The following is a 16,187-nucleotide window of genomic DNA, read 5'->3' as shown; positions in this document are numbered from 1 at the left end:
CAACCCTGTCAGGTGGGCGGGGTGCATACGTTGTTGTTGTTGTTGTTGTTGTTAGATGTAACAGTAATGCACATTGTCGTAGAGGTGCAAAGGACTAATTTAAAAGTTCAGATTTACAGCACATTTGAGCCATTCACCCCAACATCCTTATGTCAGTCAGAACCACTTCACAAAATGCACATTTCTAGACTGAAACAAGTTATACATTTGCCTAGTTTGGATGTCACGTTGAATAAGTTGGCTATGTTTAGCTTGGAGTAGAGTTATTTTCTGTTGCTGCAGAGGGCAGGACTTGGAACCAAACAGAGGGATCTGCAGGGAAGCAGATTTAAACATTACACCTATTTGTTGTGGGCTTTGTTCTTTTTAAAAACATTGTATTATTTGACCGATGGATTGTTTAGTTGATTGTTCCTGAGCCTGCTATGTGACCCTCTGTGGTGAAAAGCAATCTAATTGTTCCATTATTAAAACATACTTTTAGATCGTTTTTTCACCACAGATGGTGGTCTATTAAATCTATTAAAACATGCTTAAAACATTAGATCTATTAAAACATACTTTTAGATCCATAGTAGATCTGCCCCTGCTCCCAGGGTGTGTGTGTGGGGGGGGTATGGGTGCCCTGTAAATGTCTGGTGTGTAGTGAGATGGAAGTGGCTTTCATGTAAGAATTAAATAGCCTGCATAGTTTTGTTGTTGTTGTTTGCAGAGCCTTGAAAGAGCAGATGATGCAAAAGAGCAGCAGGTGTGGGGGAACCTTAGCTTTCCAGATGCTGCTGGACTACAACTTCCATCATCCTGAGCCATGCTCTTTAGGGCTGATGGGAGGAGAAGTTCAGCAACATCTGGAGGGTCAAAGGTTTCCCACACCTGCTTGCCTGTGTGGAGTGGCACCATTTTCTGCATATGGCATTTTTGTTTTGGTCTTGGTTAAAAAGCAGACACAGGCAAAACACCAGGAGAAATCTGGAAATGAATACAGTAGCACCTCGGCTTACGTAACCCTCGGGTAACATAAACTTTGGGTTGCAAAAGCAGCAAACCTGGAAGTGTTTCGCCATGCACGCATGCACAGAAGCAGTCTACCATCTACCGCTGTGTGCGCATGAGCAGAAGCGGTCTAACTCTTCTCCTTCGGTTGCAAAAACCTCGGGATCCAGCCGGACCTCCGGAATGGATTCTGTTCCAGAGGTACCACTGTAAAGGTAAAGACCATTAGGTCCAGTCGTGGCCGACTCTGGGGTTGCGGCGCTCATCTCGCTTTATTGGCTGAGGGAGCCGACGTACAGCTTCTGGGTCATGTGGCCAGCATGACTAAGCCTGTAATATAATGTAAAAAGAAGTGCTTCTCATCATGATGATTAAGGCTGTGACCTCCTGACCAGGTCGTACTGACTGACTGTTGATAGGCAGCTTCAAAGTCTCCCTTAAGATGGTTCTTTATTTTGAAAAGGACTTGAACCGGACAGCTTTCAAACAAAGGCCTGATTTCTGTAAGACAGGACACACAGCCTGAAAGAATTGAGTTTACCTAAGAAATAAATTGGATATGCCTTTCAAATTTGTGTGTAAAGTTTATGTTTTTGCATTCCTTTCACATCAGGACAAAACAGATCTGCATGTCTTAAATGCCTAGGGAGAAGGAAAGTTTGAAAGAGATGTTAGCCTCACTAAATAGCACAGAAAATATGTGGGAAACAGAAGATGTTGGAAACAGTCTTGTTGCTATGGCATTTGCCAGTTGCCAACTGGTAGAATTTGATGTCAAGGTCACATAGTTCCTATTGGGAATGAAAAAACCTCCCACAGCTAAAAAGACAGTCGTTCAAAGAGCCCCACGCTCCTGCTGTGAGTGATAGCAGGTGATCTACCATACCATTAAAAATATGGAAAGTAAACATGACTCATTCTCTCATGCAAGAGGAATAAAGGTTTAATTAATCTATTTTGTGATCTTCTGGCACTGCAGCTTAAGTGTCAAGGGTTTTGACATGGAATTGCTGGTCTAGAGAGAACAGCGTCAGAAAGCCTTTTAAGATGCCCAAGGAGGAGAAGGAACACTTGGGTTTATTGGGGCAGGTGAGGGAGGTCAGGGAGAGAGGAGCCACTGGTGACATACCTACACTCATATTACTCTCAGCACGGTCCTTAGCTGCATACAAATGGTATGTGTATAGGTTCTACTCTAACTCCAACAATTTGGAGTTAGAGCTGAGAGTGGGTGTTCCCTGACTCTTCCCCCCCCCCTTTTTGGTGGGATTCAGTGACATGTCGGCAAATTCAGGTTGAGAAATTAAAGTTGATTTGGCATTCTTGCAAGCACCCCCCCTTCCCCTTCCTACAAAATCAGACCTTTGTGAAAAGGAAAAGGCATTGGAAAGTATGGGTCAATGTTTCCTTAATGGAATATCATCTAACCTCCCTGGAAACAAATGGGTTGTTTGCATATGAATAAAAACTAAGTATTTCAAGCTGACATTTTCTGGATATGGGGTTTTATTCTTTGGAGGGAATTGCAACTAAACTTCATCTAAATTAGCAACCTATTTCTAGCAGGGGACAAAACAGCTGGTTATGGAAAACCCCCAAAGTGAAAGCTCTAAACATGAGGATTCAATGTAGGCAAGAAGACCCTCAGTTACAGACCAGCCTTCCCCATCCTTGGTTCCTCCAGATGTTGCTGAGCTACAGCTCTCATCACCTTGTACTTGATACCCAACAACATCGAGAGACATCCTAAGCCTAGGGAAGGCTGTTATAGACAGAGGAGCTGATCTAATTCCCTTTTAAATTAATCTAAGCTAGCTTCTGGGTTGGCGCCATCGTCGAATGGCGGAGTTCCTCCGACTGGAGGAACGGGCTCCGTGAAAATTGGGTCTTCCCACCGCGGCGAAGGTGGGGACCCGCTAGAAACCCCAGGCAGAGGAGCCTGGGGACGTAGGGTTCGGCGGAGCACCGTGAGTGCCTCCCCTACTCGCCGGGAAACCCTTTTTTAGGGCTCCGGAGTGAAGTGGGGTGAGCAGCGTGGTGCAAACGAACCGACTGCTACTTTCACGGAGGGAAGCCGCATAGCCATCGACGGAGAGCGTCGGCTTTTTCCTGATGACATTTGGACTTTAAACAAGTACCCGTGAGTAAAAACGGAGGATTGGATTAAGAAAAAAAATTTTTTTTTGAATTAGGTACGAAGCGGGAAGGTATAAAAAGGAAGTCTGCCTCCCGTTTTTTGTAAACAGACTGAAGCAAAGATCGTACAAACTAATTAGCCTTGAATTTGATTCAAAGATTGAAATTTCCGGCACTTATGACCATTAAAACCCCCTTGACGGCAGGAGGAAAGGGGGTAAAAGAACTTTGACTATCTAATCCTGCAGATAGAAAGTAAAGGAATAAATTTCCATTGCCCCCAACCTGGGGACGGGATGTCAGGACAGATTCTTTGAAGGAAACGGACTTGGATAGATAGAAATAAAAGAGAAACAAATAGACTTTAATGTCGCTTTCTGCTTGTGTTTGTTGCAAGGAAACAAAGTATTGGAAAATTGAAAGTAAATTCTCCTTTGTTTGATACATTTTAAAGATGGAGCTTAACAGAAGTTTTGCCCTCTAGAGGGAGTTTGTTAGTTTCTTTGTTGCAGTTCACAAAGAGACATAACAGCTGTGGAAATCAACGTGAGACCAGATATTTGACCTTGACTAAAAATGAGCAGGAAGGAAGTTTTTCTTGCTGCCCTTGTTAAAGTGAATGCTATGCTGCAGCAGCTGCAGGAGGATATGAACTTGGTAGATGAGAAACTGGATGCCATGACTGCTGTAGCTAGAAAGTATGGATTGACAGGAGAAGAAGAGAGTGAAACTTTACAACAATTGACCCAGGAAACTGACTTAAAGCAAACCCAAGGGCAGTGGGAGATGAAAGAGATTGTTAATATACCTCAAAAGTTACAAAATGAGAGATCTAATGTCGTTGAATCCAAAGGGTGTCTGCAAACTTCTGGAGTTAAGGGGATTCTTAGCTCTAGTGGGACTGTGAAACAAGAGAATAAGTACTTTTGGAGCAACTACCGTTTGGATTACAAATTCAACAATGGGGAGTGGAACTGGGGGGAATAGAACAACCTGACAAATGAAAATGGAGACTATGACTGTATTGAACTTCCCAGAGATTCACTCCCCAAGGAGAAGGGGAAGAAAGTATGAAAGACTTCAACAAGGGACAAGAAAGCGTCGTATCACAACCAGGAGCAAGAAAATCCGCAGAGGTAGCATGGAAGTGACTTGAGAGCCTCAGACATTAGAACACCGGACTGAAAATTAAGATTAAATGGAAGAAAGGACGGACGCAACCCGAAACCAGGAAGAAAGGGACGATGGACAAAACTAGAAGAGAACTTTCTTTTATATATTTGGCTATTTCTGAGTAACATTTGCGAAATAATAGACTGTGGCGGAAAGGAAATAATTGGCGTTAGTAGAAAGATTTGAAGATAATAAGTATAAATATAATTTAAAGTTTAAATTTAAAAGTATATGGTTCTGAAAGTAAAGGTAAAGTTAAAGATAATATTGATAAATTTGAAATAGATTGTTAAGATAAATTATTCCTTTTTTTGATAAATATGGGAAGAATTTGCTGAAACAATGATTAAATTGGAATACAAAAAAGGGAGGTATGAGGAGGTCTAAGACACAAGATAATGAAATGAAGTTATTTTGAATCTTGTATACTTTTCTCTCTTTTTTTTCTTTTGCCTTTTTTCTGTTTTTGTTTGTTTATGCTTTAAATGTTTTTGTATCTTGAAAATTTGAATAAATATTATTTTTTAAAAAAAATAAATTAATCTAAGCTAGTGGCGATCACAGGGACGCGGGTGGCGCTGTGGGTAAAACCTCAGCACCTAGGACTTGCCGATCGTATGGTCGGCGGTTCGAATCCCCACAGCGGGGTGAGCTCCCGTCATTCAGTCCCAGCTCCTGCCCACCTAGCAGTTCGAAAGCACCCTTAAGTGCAAGTAGATAAATAGGTACCGCTTTATAGCGGGAAGGTAAATGGCATTTCCGTGTGCTGCACTGGTGCAGGCTCGCCAGAGCAGCTTCGTCATGCTGGCCACGTGACCCGGAAGTGTCTTCGGACAGCGCTGGCCCCCGGCCTCTTAAACGAGATGGGCGCGCAACCCCGTACGGGCAGCGGTACCTTTACCTTTTAGTGGCGATCACTATATAGCTAGCACTCTCTGGGGCTATGTGGGTGGCTGAGGTCACCAGAGACTGAAAACTGGTTTAGCACCCATCCTCCAACAGTCTCCACAAGTGAATATGTTCCTTTATTTAATCCTGTGGAAAGGGTGAAGCACAACTTTTAAGGCTACTGTTATGGGGGGGGGGGCGGCTCACCTTCACCACTACCCCAAACAACCTTTGGAAGATTGTCCACCACTGATGGGACTCTTGCAAAGTATCGGGGTGTCTCTGAGTGCCTGTACACAGTGCACATTGAGATGCGCTGCAGACACACACTTTCAAAATCTTCAAAGTACAGTACACAGACCCGCACATGCATGCTGTCTGCCTTAACGATGGGCATTCTGCTAACAATGCAGTGAGAGGAGTTTTTCAGATATCAAACTGTCATGCAGGGTTCATGGGCATTTATCTGAACATTTATCTTCAGTGTAATTTGCAATACGCCAAGTGTTTACCCCTCATGAAATGCCATTAAGTGCCATTGCAGTGTCTGCTTTGTAACGCTCTTGACATTTCCTCTCTTTGCAGCCCACTCATCCGATAGTGCCCATTCCAGAAAATGAAGCACTCAGCTCCAAAGAGGTAATGGTAAAGCATTCTGCATTTCTAAATGCATGCAAGGTTATGACTGCTCACTCAGATTTGTTCTTGTTGACGCAATGTAAGAATGAAAATCAGGAGAGGGTGTAGATGGGAAAAGGTTGTTTTGTATGACAGGTTCACATGCATGGGTTAAATCCTTTGATCTGTTTATTTATTTTACTTTTTTATAAAGGCATTCAAATACTTCCTATGACAATAGAGCTCAAGGAAGTGTACATATTTAAAAATATAAATGAACACAACAGGGAAACTGCAATGGTATGAGTAAAATGCAGCCGATAACCCGAATGACACCATTAATTAACTTTTAACAATAAAACACCAGGAAATGCTTTAGTGCAAAGGTATGTTTTTAACGGACGCAGGTGGCGCTGTGGGTTAAAGCCTCAGCGCCTAGGGCTTGCCGATCGAAAGGTCGGCGGTTCGAATCCCTGCGGCGGGGTGCGCTCCCGCTGCTCGGTCCCAGCGCCTGCCAACCTAGCAGTTCGAAAGCACCTCCGGGTGCAAGTAGATAAATAGGGACCGCTTACCAGCGGGAAGGTAAACGGCGTTTCCGTGTGCGGCTCTGGCTCGCCAGAGCAGCGATGTCACGCTGGCCACGTGACCCGGAAGTGTCTCCGGACAGCGCTGGCCCCTGGCCTCTTAAGTGAGATGGGCGCACAACCCCAGAGTCTGTCAAGACTGGCCCGTACGGGCAGGGGTACCTTTACCTTTACTATGTTTTTAACAAGTGCTGCGTTTAACAAGTGTTGGCACTTGTTGGAGCTGCAAGGGAGGCAATTCTATATTGAAAGAGGGCCACCACAGAGAAGGCACTCCAACCTGGTTTCCTCCAACCAAGATAGTTGGTTTCCTGGTTTCCTCCAACCAAGATAGTGACACAGCCAGGAGTGCAATGCTTGGACAGGACAGTAGGGGCAGAGGCACTCCTCCAGGTATCGTGGTCACAAGTTGTTTTATAGGTTAAAGTCAAAACCTTGACTTTCACCTGTTAGTTTATCGGAAGTCAGTGGAGTAGCTTCAGGAACTGTGTAATATGTGTGAGCACTAAATGGCACACAAATTACACACTTGTGCCTATAAATGAAAATAATGGTGGTCACGGCATGGCGATAGGTGGGATAGAATTAATCATATAGAAGGGGAAGGGGAAATCATGCCTGTACCTTTTTTGTGGCTGAACAAGGAGACTGCAGCCAACACTCTTGTTGCTGAGTGGATGGCTGACCTGATGTAGACATGTTATTCTTATGCCATGGCTGTCCGGAGCCTCACCTCCCACACTTCTTCCTCAGCTATGGCAGGAGGGGGAAGTTTGTTCTAGAGTGAAGCCTTTATTCTGTTTCCCCAAATTTAAAACTTCTAAAACTTCTAAAAGCTATGTTGTTTTTTTGAAGAGGAAAAAGAGAGAGGCAAGCATACCTGTGTTGTGTTCAGAATAGCAATATTCTTTCTAACTGGAAACTTTTACAGCTTTGTTCTGCTAGAGCACAAAACAAGCTGGATTTGCTGCCCTACCAGGAAAACAAAGATCTAAGCAGAGGAAACGCTCCAGACAACGGCAGTCCTCACAGCAGAGCTCACTGTCTACCAAGAGGAGATTTTGAGAACGTTTTTGCAAAAACCACCTAAGGTAGATTTGTTTATTATCCTAGCTTCCCCCAAGGAGCTCAAGGTGGCATGCATGGTACTCACAGTGGTCTGTGAGGTAGATGAGGCTGAGTATGACTTACTCCAAGGTCACCTAGTGTGCTTTGTGGCTAAGTGGGGATTTGAACCCTGATCTCCCAGGATCTAGACCAGTGTTTCCCAAACCTGGGTCTCCAGCTGTGTTTGGACTACAATTCCCATCATCCCTGACCACTGGTCCTGCTAGCTAGGGATGATAGGAGTTTAGTCCCAAAACAGCTAGAGGCCCAAGTTTGGGAAACACTGTTCTAGACCAATACTTTATCCCAGCCTTTCTCAACCTTGGTCTCCAGATGTTCTTGAACAACAACTCCCATCATCATTGACCACTGGTCATGCTGGCTAGGAATGATGGGAGTTGTAGTCCAACAACATCTGGGGACCCAAGGTTGCGAAAACCTTCTCTGACCACTGCAATACTGTGTTTCCTGTTCATGACCCACATTTTCAATATGTAATGCAAGGCACATGGCAGGAGGTCCAGCAGCAGAGTCTAGCCATCTTGCTCTCTGCACTCAGAACAGAAACATTGATGACCCTCCAAATGGGTTGCAGAAGTTGCCTAATAAAGACCTCGTAGACTCTCATCAATGAATTAGTGCATCAGTCTTTAGCCTCCAGGATCTCTGAAATAATTATAGGCTGTCTGTGTAAAATAATACCCTTTATTAACAAAAAGGGACATCGTCACAGGTGGATGTTTCATGCGATGTTAACAACACAGCACTGTAGACATTCTCTACTGATAATGGATCAAAATTATTTATTCATATGAGCATGCTTGCACTCTGGACAACACACCCCTTTCCTGTGTTGGTTAAGATGTGTTGCTTCAGTTGCAGTTCCTAGGGTAGACTGTAAGGAGGCATCCTGTTTTGTGTTCATCACAGTTGGCACTGATTCTGACAGCTGGGATAGCTCAGTCAGTAGAACACGAGACTCCTAATCTCAGGGTTGTGTGTTCGAGCCCCATGCTAGGCGAAAGATTCCTGCATTTCAAGGAGGTTGGACTAGATGACCCTCGTGGTCCCTTTCAACTCTACAGTTCTATGATCCACTACAATTTGACTTCCACTGAAAGCTATGTTGTTTGTCTCACTATCCACAATGGCCAAAAGTAATGAAAGGGAAACAATGCAGAAAACAATGTCAATGGCAGACTAAAAAACCCATGGCTAATGCTGCTCATATTCATTTGCTTGATCTCTGTTCCTGACCTCAGATGAGCATGTGAATTGCAGCCATTTCCACTCCTGATTCCAGCTGAATTCCCTGACATCCCTACTCATCAGCCATCACAGCATCCTACAGCAATAAATTCCACAAGGACAATTCATCAATCTTTATTACGGTCCAGAGACCCAACAAATCATTACAAAACAATACACAATTCATACAGGCTACCCACAAGGACAATTAGGCATTGTGTACTTAGGTCTTTTTCTTGTCTTCTCTTTCCTACCAGGGCTGTCACTTGTGGGATGTTCTGTCTGGGAGCTGGAACAGTTATTATGTTTTCCTCCTTAATCTCATAATTGCTCTTTTGTCACTTCTGTGTCTAATGGATACAACAGGGAATTTAATACTACTGAATACATGCTATGTGGTACCTATTAAGCTTCAAAGTCACCAGCTATTATAAATTTTATTTATTTATTAAAAATGTTTGTATGATGCTAGTTCATTAAAAGAAACCCAAAGTGGTGTACAGCAATATTGTAGATAGTCAGATATTACAGAAAGGTGATTTCTTAACTTCTGGCATTATCTTGACAAGCTGGAAAAGTTTTCATCCGACATTTAAAGGTTAAAACAGAAGTTGCCTCCTGAATTGCCATTGGACTGAGCCAATCGTATGAAAGTCTGAGATTCTTGTCACTGTCAGATGAGTCTCACCAACTTGATCTCAGTGATAAAGCTGTGCTGTAAATTGCCCTGTGATCTTCGGATGAAGAACTGTACAGTCGTACCTTGATTTTTGAACAGCTTAGTTCTTGAACGTTTTGGCTCCTGAACACCACAAACCCGGAATTGACTGTTCCAGTTTGTGAACTATTTTGGAAGCCAAACATCCAACGGGGCTTCAGTGGCTTCCAATTGGCTGCAGGAGCTTCCTGCAGCCAATCAGAAACCATGCTTTGGTTTCTGAACGTTTTGGAAGTTGAATGGACTTCTGGAATGGATTCCTTTCAACTTCCAAGATACAACTGTATATAAAGTTCATATATAATAATTAATAATACAGTCAAGCTGGGATATAAGGGTTCAGGGGCGCGGGTGGTGCTGTGGGTTAAACCACAGAGCCTAGGACTTGAGGGTCAGAAGGTATCATTCATATTTTTTGTGATAAATTAGCATGTCTTAACACATGGACTTAGGGGACGCAGTGGTGCTGTGGTCTAAACCACAGAGCCTAGGGCTTGCCGATCAGAAGGTTGGCGGTTCAAATCCCCGCAATGGGGTGAGCTCCCATTGCTCGGTCCCTGCTCCTGCCAACCTAGCAGTTCGAAAGCACATCAAAGTGCAAGTAGATAAATAGGTACCGCTCCGGCGGGAAGGTAAATGGCGTTTCCGTGCGCTGCTCTGCTTTGCCAGAAGTAGCTTAGTCATGCTGGCCACATGATCCGGAAGCTGTACGCCAGCTCCCTCAGCCAATAAAGCGAGATGAGCACCGAAATCTCAGAGTTGGCCACGACTGGACCTAATGGTTAGGGGTCCCTTTACCTATAAGGGTTCAGGTAGTCCCTAATGTACGCTGGACCTGAGCTGTATTAATTGACAAAGCCCTGAATAAGGATTTGAAAAGGAGCATAAGATGCTCTCAAGTGCATCATTTTAGGATGAAGACAGGTGTAAGGCTACAATACTGTGCATTCTTACTTCAGACTAAGCCCAATTTAATTCCATTGGATTTACATCTGAGAAAATATATGCACAGAGGATTATGGTGCCTAAATCTAGGAATTTATTTGAACATACATTTGAAGCATTCCAAGACATAATTTTTTAGGGTTGCGCATATATATTCAGATCACTTTCCACTACACTTAAAATGTTAATGTGCCTTCCATTTCAGGTTCTTATAGTGAATTTAACATCCTTTTCACAAATATCCAATGGCTTGTGTACATGATTATCTGTATGTTAGTGGCTTAGTAAAATCTTACTTGGTAATCCAGTTCTAATTGTTTATAAATTGGAACATCAATTGATGGAGATTATTAGATACAGTTTCAGTCTGTGGCATTTCTCTCTCTCTCTCTCTCTCTTCAGACATGATTTCGGATTAGAAGTTAATTGTAGGGAATGCTACTTACCAGTCTGCTGCGATGCTGACATGAGATCTATGCTGAAGTGAGCTGAAGTGTTGCAGCTTAAAAATGGCCTCTCTCTGTATTCATTGTAAAATATCAGTAGCATACCACAAGTAATCAGGAACTCGACAGTGAATATACAGTGAAATGATTATTGAAAAATTCTGTATAACTTCCTGAAGTGTTTTTAATGCATGTTGCCTAGAAAATCAGCTTCGGCTGATCAGAAAACGATTTACATTTTGAAATGAAATAAAGTTGAGTTGTATATTGTATAAAGCATTTTTTGTGTGACTCATTTATGCCTGCTGAATACTGGTCAGAAGGATTTGTCAGTTGTGTTACTCTATTTAGTATTATTCGTTAAATTTATATACCACCTTTCATCCAAAGATCTCAGGTAGGTTCACAACATAAAAATACAAAATGAGAACACCAGATACATAATAAAACAAAAATAAATTGGTAACTCCTTTCCCACAAACACATTTTAAAAGCTTTAGAATGTTCAATCAACCAAAAGCCTAGTTATTGAGAAACATTTTTGCCTGATGCCTGAAGATATGTAATGAAGGTACCAGGCAAGCCACCCTGGGGAGAGCATTCCGCAAGTGGGAGGCCACTGCAGAAAAGGCCCAATCTTGTGTTGCCACCCTCCTAGCTGCTTAAGAAACATCCAGATGGTGACAAGGTTTGTACACAATAATTTCTGCAAGCAGATTCAGGTGCCCAACCTTTTCCTCTTCCCATTCAAGGACTGTTTTTTCCTGACAGTATCAGAAAATGGAGAGAGAGAAAGAGAGAGAGAGAGAGAGAGAGAGAATCAGTTTCGATAAGCTTCTAAAGACATGTAAGCCTTTAATTTTTTATTTTCTTTCATTTATATCCCTGCACCTTTCATCTGACATGGGGTCCAAGGCATCATCCATGTTGTTCCAGGCACTAACGTGCTGACATTCAGGAAGTGCTACACTCACCTGCTTTCAGACTATACCTTTGGAAGCTGATTATTACAGTATGTCACAAATAATTTCTTAATTTTCAGACAGCTCTAAGCCTACACAAAACTGATTGAACAATATGAAATGGTACAAGATAAGACAAACCCAAGACAGGTGATTGCCAAAACTACTGTATGATGGAAAATGAGAAATGTGTAGTAGTCTGACCTCAGTTGGAAAATGATAAACACAGGATTATATTTGGTGATGTTCTACTCAGCAAAGGCCCATTGAAATGAATGGACCTGGGTTAGTCGTAATCACTGGGCACAACCTAGAATGTCCCAGTCATTTGAGAAAGGCTTCATTAGCCCCAGGGACACGGGTGGCGCTGTGGGTAAAACCTCAGCGCCTAGGACTTGCCAATCGCATGGTCGGCGGTTTGAATCCCCGCGGCAGGGTGCGTTCCCATCGTTCGGTCCCAGCGCCTGCCAACCTAGCAGTTCGAAAGCACTCCCAGGTGCAAGTAGATAAATAGGGACCGCTTACCAGTGGGAAGGTAAACGGCGTTCCGTGTGCTGCGCTGGCTCACCAGATGCAGCTTGTCACGCTGGCCATGTGACCCGGAAGTGTCTGCGGACAGCGCTGGCTCCCGGCCTATAGAGTGAGATGAGCGCACAACCCTAGAGTCTGTCAACCCTAGAGTCGGGGTGGAGCAGGGGTACCTACCCCGTACGGGCAGGGGTACCTTTACCTTTTTACCTTTCATTAGCCCCAATGAACAAGATTTTCTTGCATTGTACCTGTTCAGGTTACAGGTCTATTTCTGAATGTATCCCAAGGATAGGTGGAGAATTGGTGGAAGCAAAAACCTTCCTGCACATGGAAAAATACTGGCTGATCCTTACTGTGCCAGTTTTGTATTTCCCCTGCAAAAGAAAAGGGAAAAAAGTTTAATGGGGTAGTATTCAAACATCAATTTCCCCAGCTGTACCTGACATAGTTCTCCCTAGGAAAATCATTATCACTTGTTTTCATTGAATGTAAAAGGTAAGCAGTGCAAGACAGATTCTGGGAGCAAAATGTCAAATGTGATAAGAGGTGTAGTCATTCATCAACCTAACACCCATTGTATGCTCAGAGGAACTGATGGAATTCAGGCTTTGTACATGACACACGTTTAAAGCACACCTCCTCCTTCCAGAGAATGCTGGGGACTGTAGTTTACCCATCACAAAGCTATAATCCCCAGCATCCTTAAACTACAGTTTACAAGATTCTTTGGGGTGGAAATGTGCTTTATATGAATGGTGTTTATGTAGAGCAGAGACAGTGTGATTGTTGATTTTCTAGCCCAGTTGTAAGAGTCTTTATTTATGCAAACAGCCCTCCAACAGTCAGTATTCTGGAAAAAACACCATTGGAAATGAGGAATATTTCAAGGGTTTATGTTTGGTGTGTCAATGTGCAGGTGCTTTAGTAGCTAATAGGTGTTTCATTAACCGCTGAAAATGTAGAAATATGTGTCATTACGTTTTATGGCAATTGCTTAAGCGGTAAAGTCTCAGTGAGAATCCATGTAATATACTCCTAAAGCTAATGTAAAAATAACGAGGCTTCAATTAAACTACATGTGATTTTAATGGGCATTTAGCATGCTTAATTAGGTTATGGCACAATGTTTGCAACAACTTGGATTTTCGGCTGCTGGCCTGCACATCTGAAAGTCCTTATTTGCACAAGAACATTTGTATGATATAAAATTTATGGTTGTTTTCCTTTTACTGGATTTATGGAGCTGTGGCATTACATAAGTTCCCTGGGCAGCTCACAGAACAAAATGCAGTGCAGAATGAGGTAGGCACACATTCACAGTCTTATTTGAAGAGGAAAAACTGCTTCCAGAGGTCTTAAAAGACCTACATTGGCTCCCAGTACGTTTCCGAGCACAATTCAAAGTGTTGGCACTGACCTTTAAAGCCCTAAACGGCCTTGGTCCAGTATACCTGAAGGAGCGTCTCCACCCCCATCGTTCTACCTGGACACTGAGGTCCAGCACTGAGGGCCTTCTGGCGGTTCCCTCACTGCGAGAAGCCAAGTTACAGGGAACCAGGCAGAGGGCCTTCTCGGTAGTGGCGCCCTCCCTGTGGAACGCCCTCCTACCAGATGTCAAAGAGAACAACAACTACCAGACTTTTAGAAGACATCTGAAGGCAGCCCTGTTTAGGGAAGCTTTTAATGTTTGATGTATTAGAGTATTTTAATATTTTTTTGGAAGCCGCTCAGAGTGGCTGGGGATGCCCAGCCAGATGGGCGGGGTATAAATAATAAATTATCATCATCATCATCATCATCATCATCATCATCATCATCATTAGCACGAGATGAGGTAATGAATCACTTCTTGCTGCCTGTCACTTATCCACTCAGTGTTGCCAGGTATATCAGAATTGTCAAGGAATGCTGTACAAGGTATGAGCTACTCTGTCAGGGATGGGGAACTGATGGACTTCCAGATGCTGTTGGACTCTATCTCCCATCATTCCCAGCCAGCATGGTCAAATGTTAATGGATGGTGGGCTTTGTAGTATATACACGGTGCAGGTTCCTCATCCCCACATTGCAGCACTCACCTTGGGCAGTACAGTAGTTCCTCGAGGGCCCTCCAAACAGGCAAAAATGCCAAGTGGGAGACTGCTGGATGGGCTAGATAAGGGGCAGGTTTTCTCTGTTTTGATTGCCCCAACCTGAGGTATTTGCTCTGCAAAAGAGGAGTTCACGTTTCCTTCACCTGCCCTTCCGCATGCACCTGGGGACAGCAAATATGCTTGGGGTGTTCACACACATGTTCTTGGCTTGCATTGCTGCTGTGAGAAAAAGAAGCTGTTTGCCAGGAGAGGCCCTTCTGGCTGCTCCATGAGAGTTTGAGCAAAAACGGGATAAATTTTGAATTTATGATATGAGGATTTGAAGCTGATCCCATGATGACACAACCTTCTCACCCTGAATGTGGCTTTCTCTCTCTCAGAATGGCTATGGGTCTAGAGTTGCATGCATTTGTGTGTAACATGTAGTTTGGCCAGTAAGCAACAAGTAACACTGGTGAGATATTAAGCTAGAAGTATACTAACCAAGTGCTATTTTTCTAGAAAAAGAGGTGCTAGAACTCACCATGAACGCCTCCCTCATTCTCTTAGAATGGCAGTAGCACCCACCTGAGAGGTGCCGGAACTGATTTTTGGTGAGTTCTGGCTGAAAAAAAGCCCTGGCAGTATCTAAGAATAGAAGGCATTAGAACCTCAGGTCCATCCAACATAAGAGTGCATGTATTGTGCTACTGATGTTGACTGTGATTAAGACTGGGTTATAATTGCCTGCCTTGAGGGTGACAGTAATCTGAGAAGTGTGCCTCAAAGTCAATAGGTTCACAGTAGGCATTCCTCTCCCTTTGGCAGGTAATTCAATATAGCAATAATGATCAACATTAAAATGGTGATGGGCATGCAGAACTGCCAAATATTAGTAGCAGATCTTATTCTATGTTCATGTAGCTTCGCTTTAAGCTCTAAAACAGTTAACTTCTATGTTCTTGGGCAAAAAGCATTATTGTGAAAAATCAACAGTATCTGGGTTTGGTGGCTAAAAATAATGTTGTCTGATGTGATGAAATGCTCTTCAATCAATTTTTGTTTCCTGTGCTTTCCCAGGCACAGTTTTTCTGACTCATACAGCCATGTGAAATTTCAATTTCCATTGAATCTTTGCATGCCTAGCGAAGACTGCTTTCCTGCAGCTATATTTGAAGTTGCCTCAGGCAACTGATTCTGGGGTGTTCTAAAAGGGCAAGATATTATTTATTTAATTGGCTGTATTTTTACAGGGAGGGGAGCGGTATGTGTGAGAGATTTTCTGCCTCAACTGTCAAAACATTTAGGCCAGCCTTGGGTAGTATCCACCTTGATTTGTTGTATATGTGTAGAGATTTCCTAACCTGCCTCAGGCATAAAAAAATGTACTGAATTAGCCTACTGAGTAGGAGTATTTTCATGTATTTCAAGATATGATGGCATCAGTGCAGCATTTAATCTTGCCAGAGATAGACCCATAAACTATCGAAGATACTTTATACGTAATAATGGTGAGATCAGATGTAGCTTTCTAGAAAAGTATTTTACAGCTCAGCTCTATTGATGTGCCCAGTTGTTTATCGTTCCAATTATCTGAAAGGATTTCTGTTTATTTCTTCGGACCTTGTGTCCAGTATTTATGTGATACTCAGCGGCTTGTGTAAAAATCTTGTGTAAACAGGGCATTTTATAACATCTCTGACTAATGGTTAAAGTCCAAATGTTTTCCACATCACAGAGAACATTATTTTCCAAGCTTCAGTTTG

The 16,187-nt window shown here is 43.0% G+C and overlaps 1 protein-coding gene across 3 annotated transcripts in view; it reads left to right on the top strand.

Annotated features, from left to right (window-relative positions):
* Window positions 1-11,135, top strand: part of MLIP (muscular LMNA interacting protein) — a 62,690-nt gene extending 51,555 nt beyond the window's left edge. For 2 of the 3 annotated variants that reach the window (XM_079970409.1, XM_079970407.1), the window contains 4 exons: window positions 5,776-5,829; window positions 7,324-7,483; window positions 9,005-9,045; window positions 10,813-11,135. In XM_079970409.1, coding sequence (XP_079826535.1) covers window positions 5,776-5,829; window positions 7,324-7,482 — 213 coding nt within the window. In that variant the 3' untranslated portion in view covers window position 7,483; window positions 9,005-9,045; window positions 10,813-11,135. The remainder of the gene's footprint in view (window positions 1-5,775; window positions 5,830-7,323; window positions 7,484-9,004; window positions 9,046-10,812) is intronic. The other variant, XM_079970408.1, reaches the window with a different exon arrangement.
* The last annotated feature ends 5,052 nt before the right edge of the window (window positions 11,136-16,187 follow it).

Source organism: Podarcis cretensis (assembly GCF_951804945.1).
Source record: "Podarcis cretensis genome assembly, chromosome: 3".
Taxonomy (NCBI): domain Eukaryota; kingdom Metazoa; phylum Chordata; class Lepidosauria; order Squamata; family Lacertidae; genus Podarcis; species Podarcis cretensis.
The sequence above is the reverse complement of the archived record's forward strand: the minus strand, read 5'-3'. Positions and strand labels throughout refer to the sequence as shown.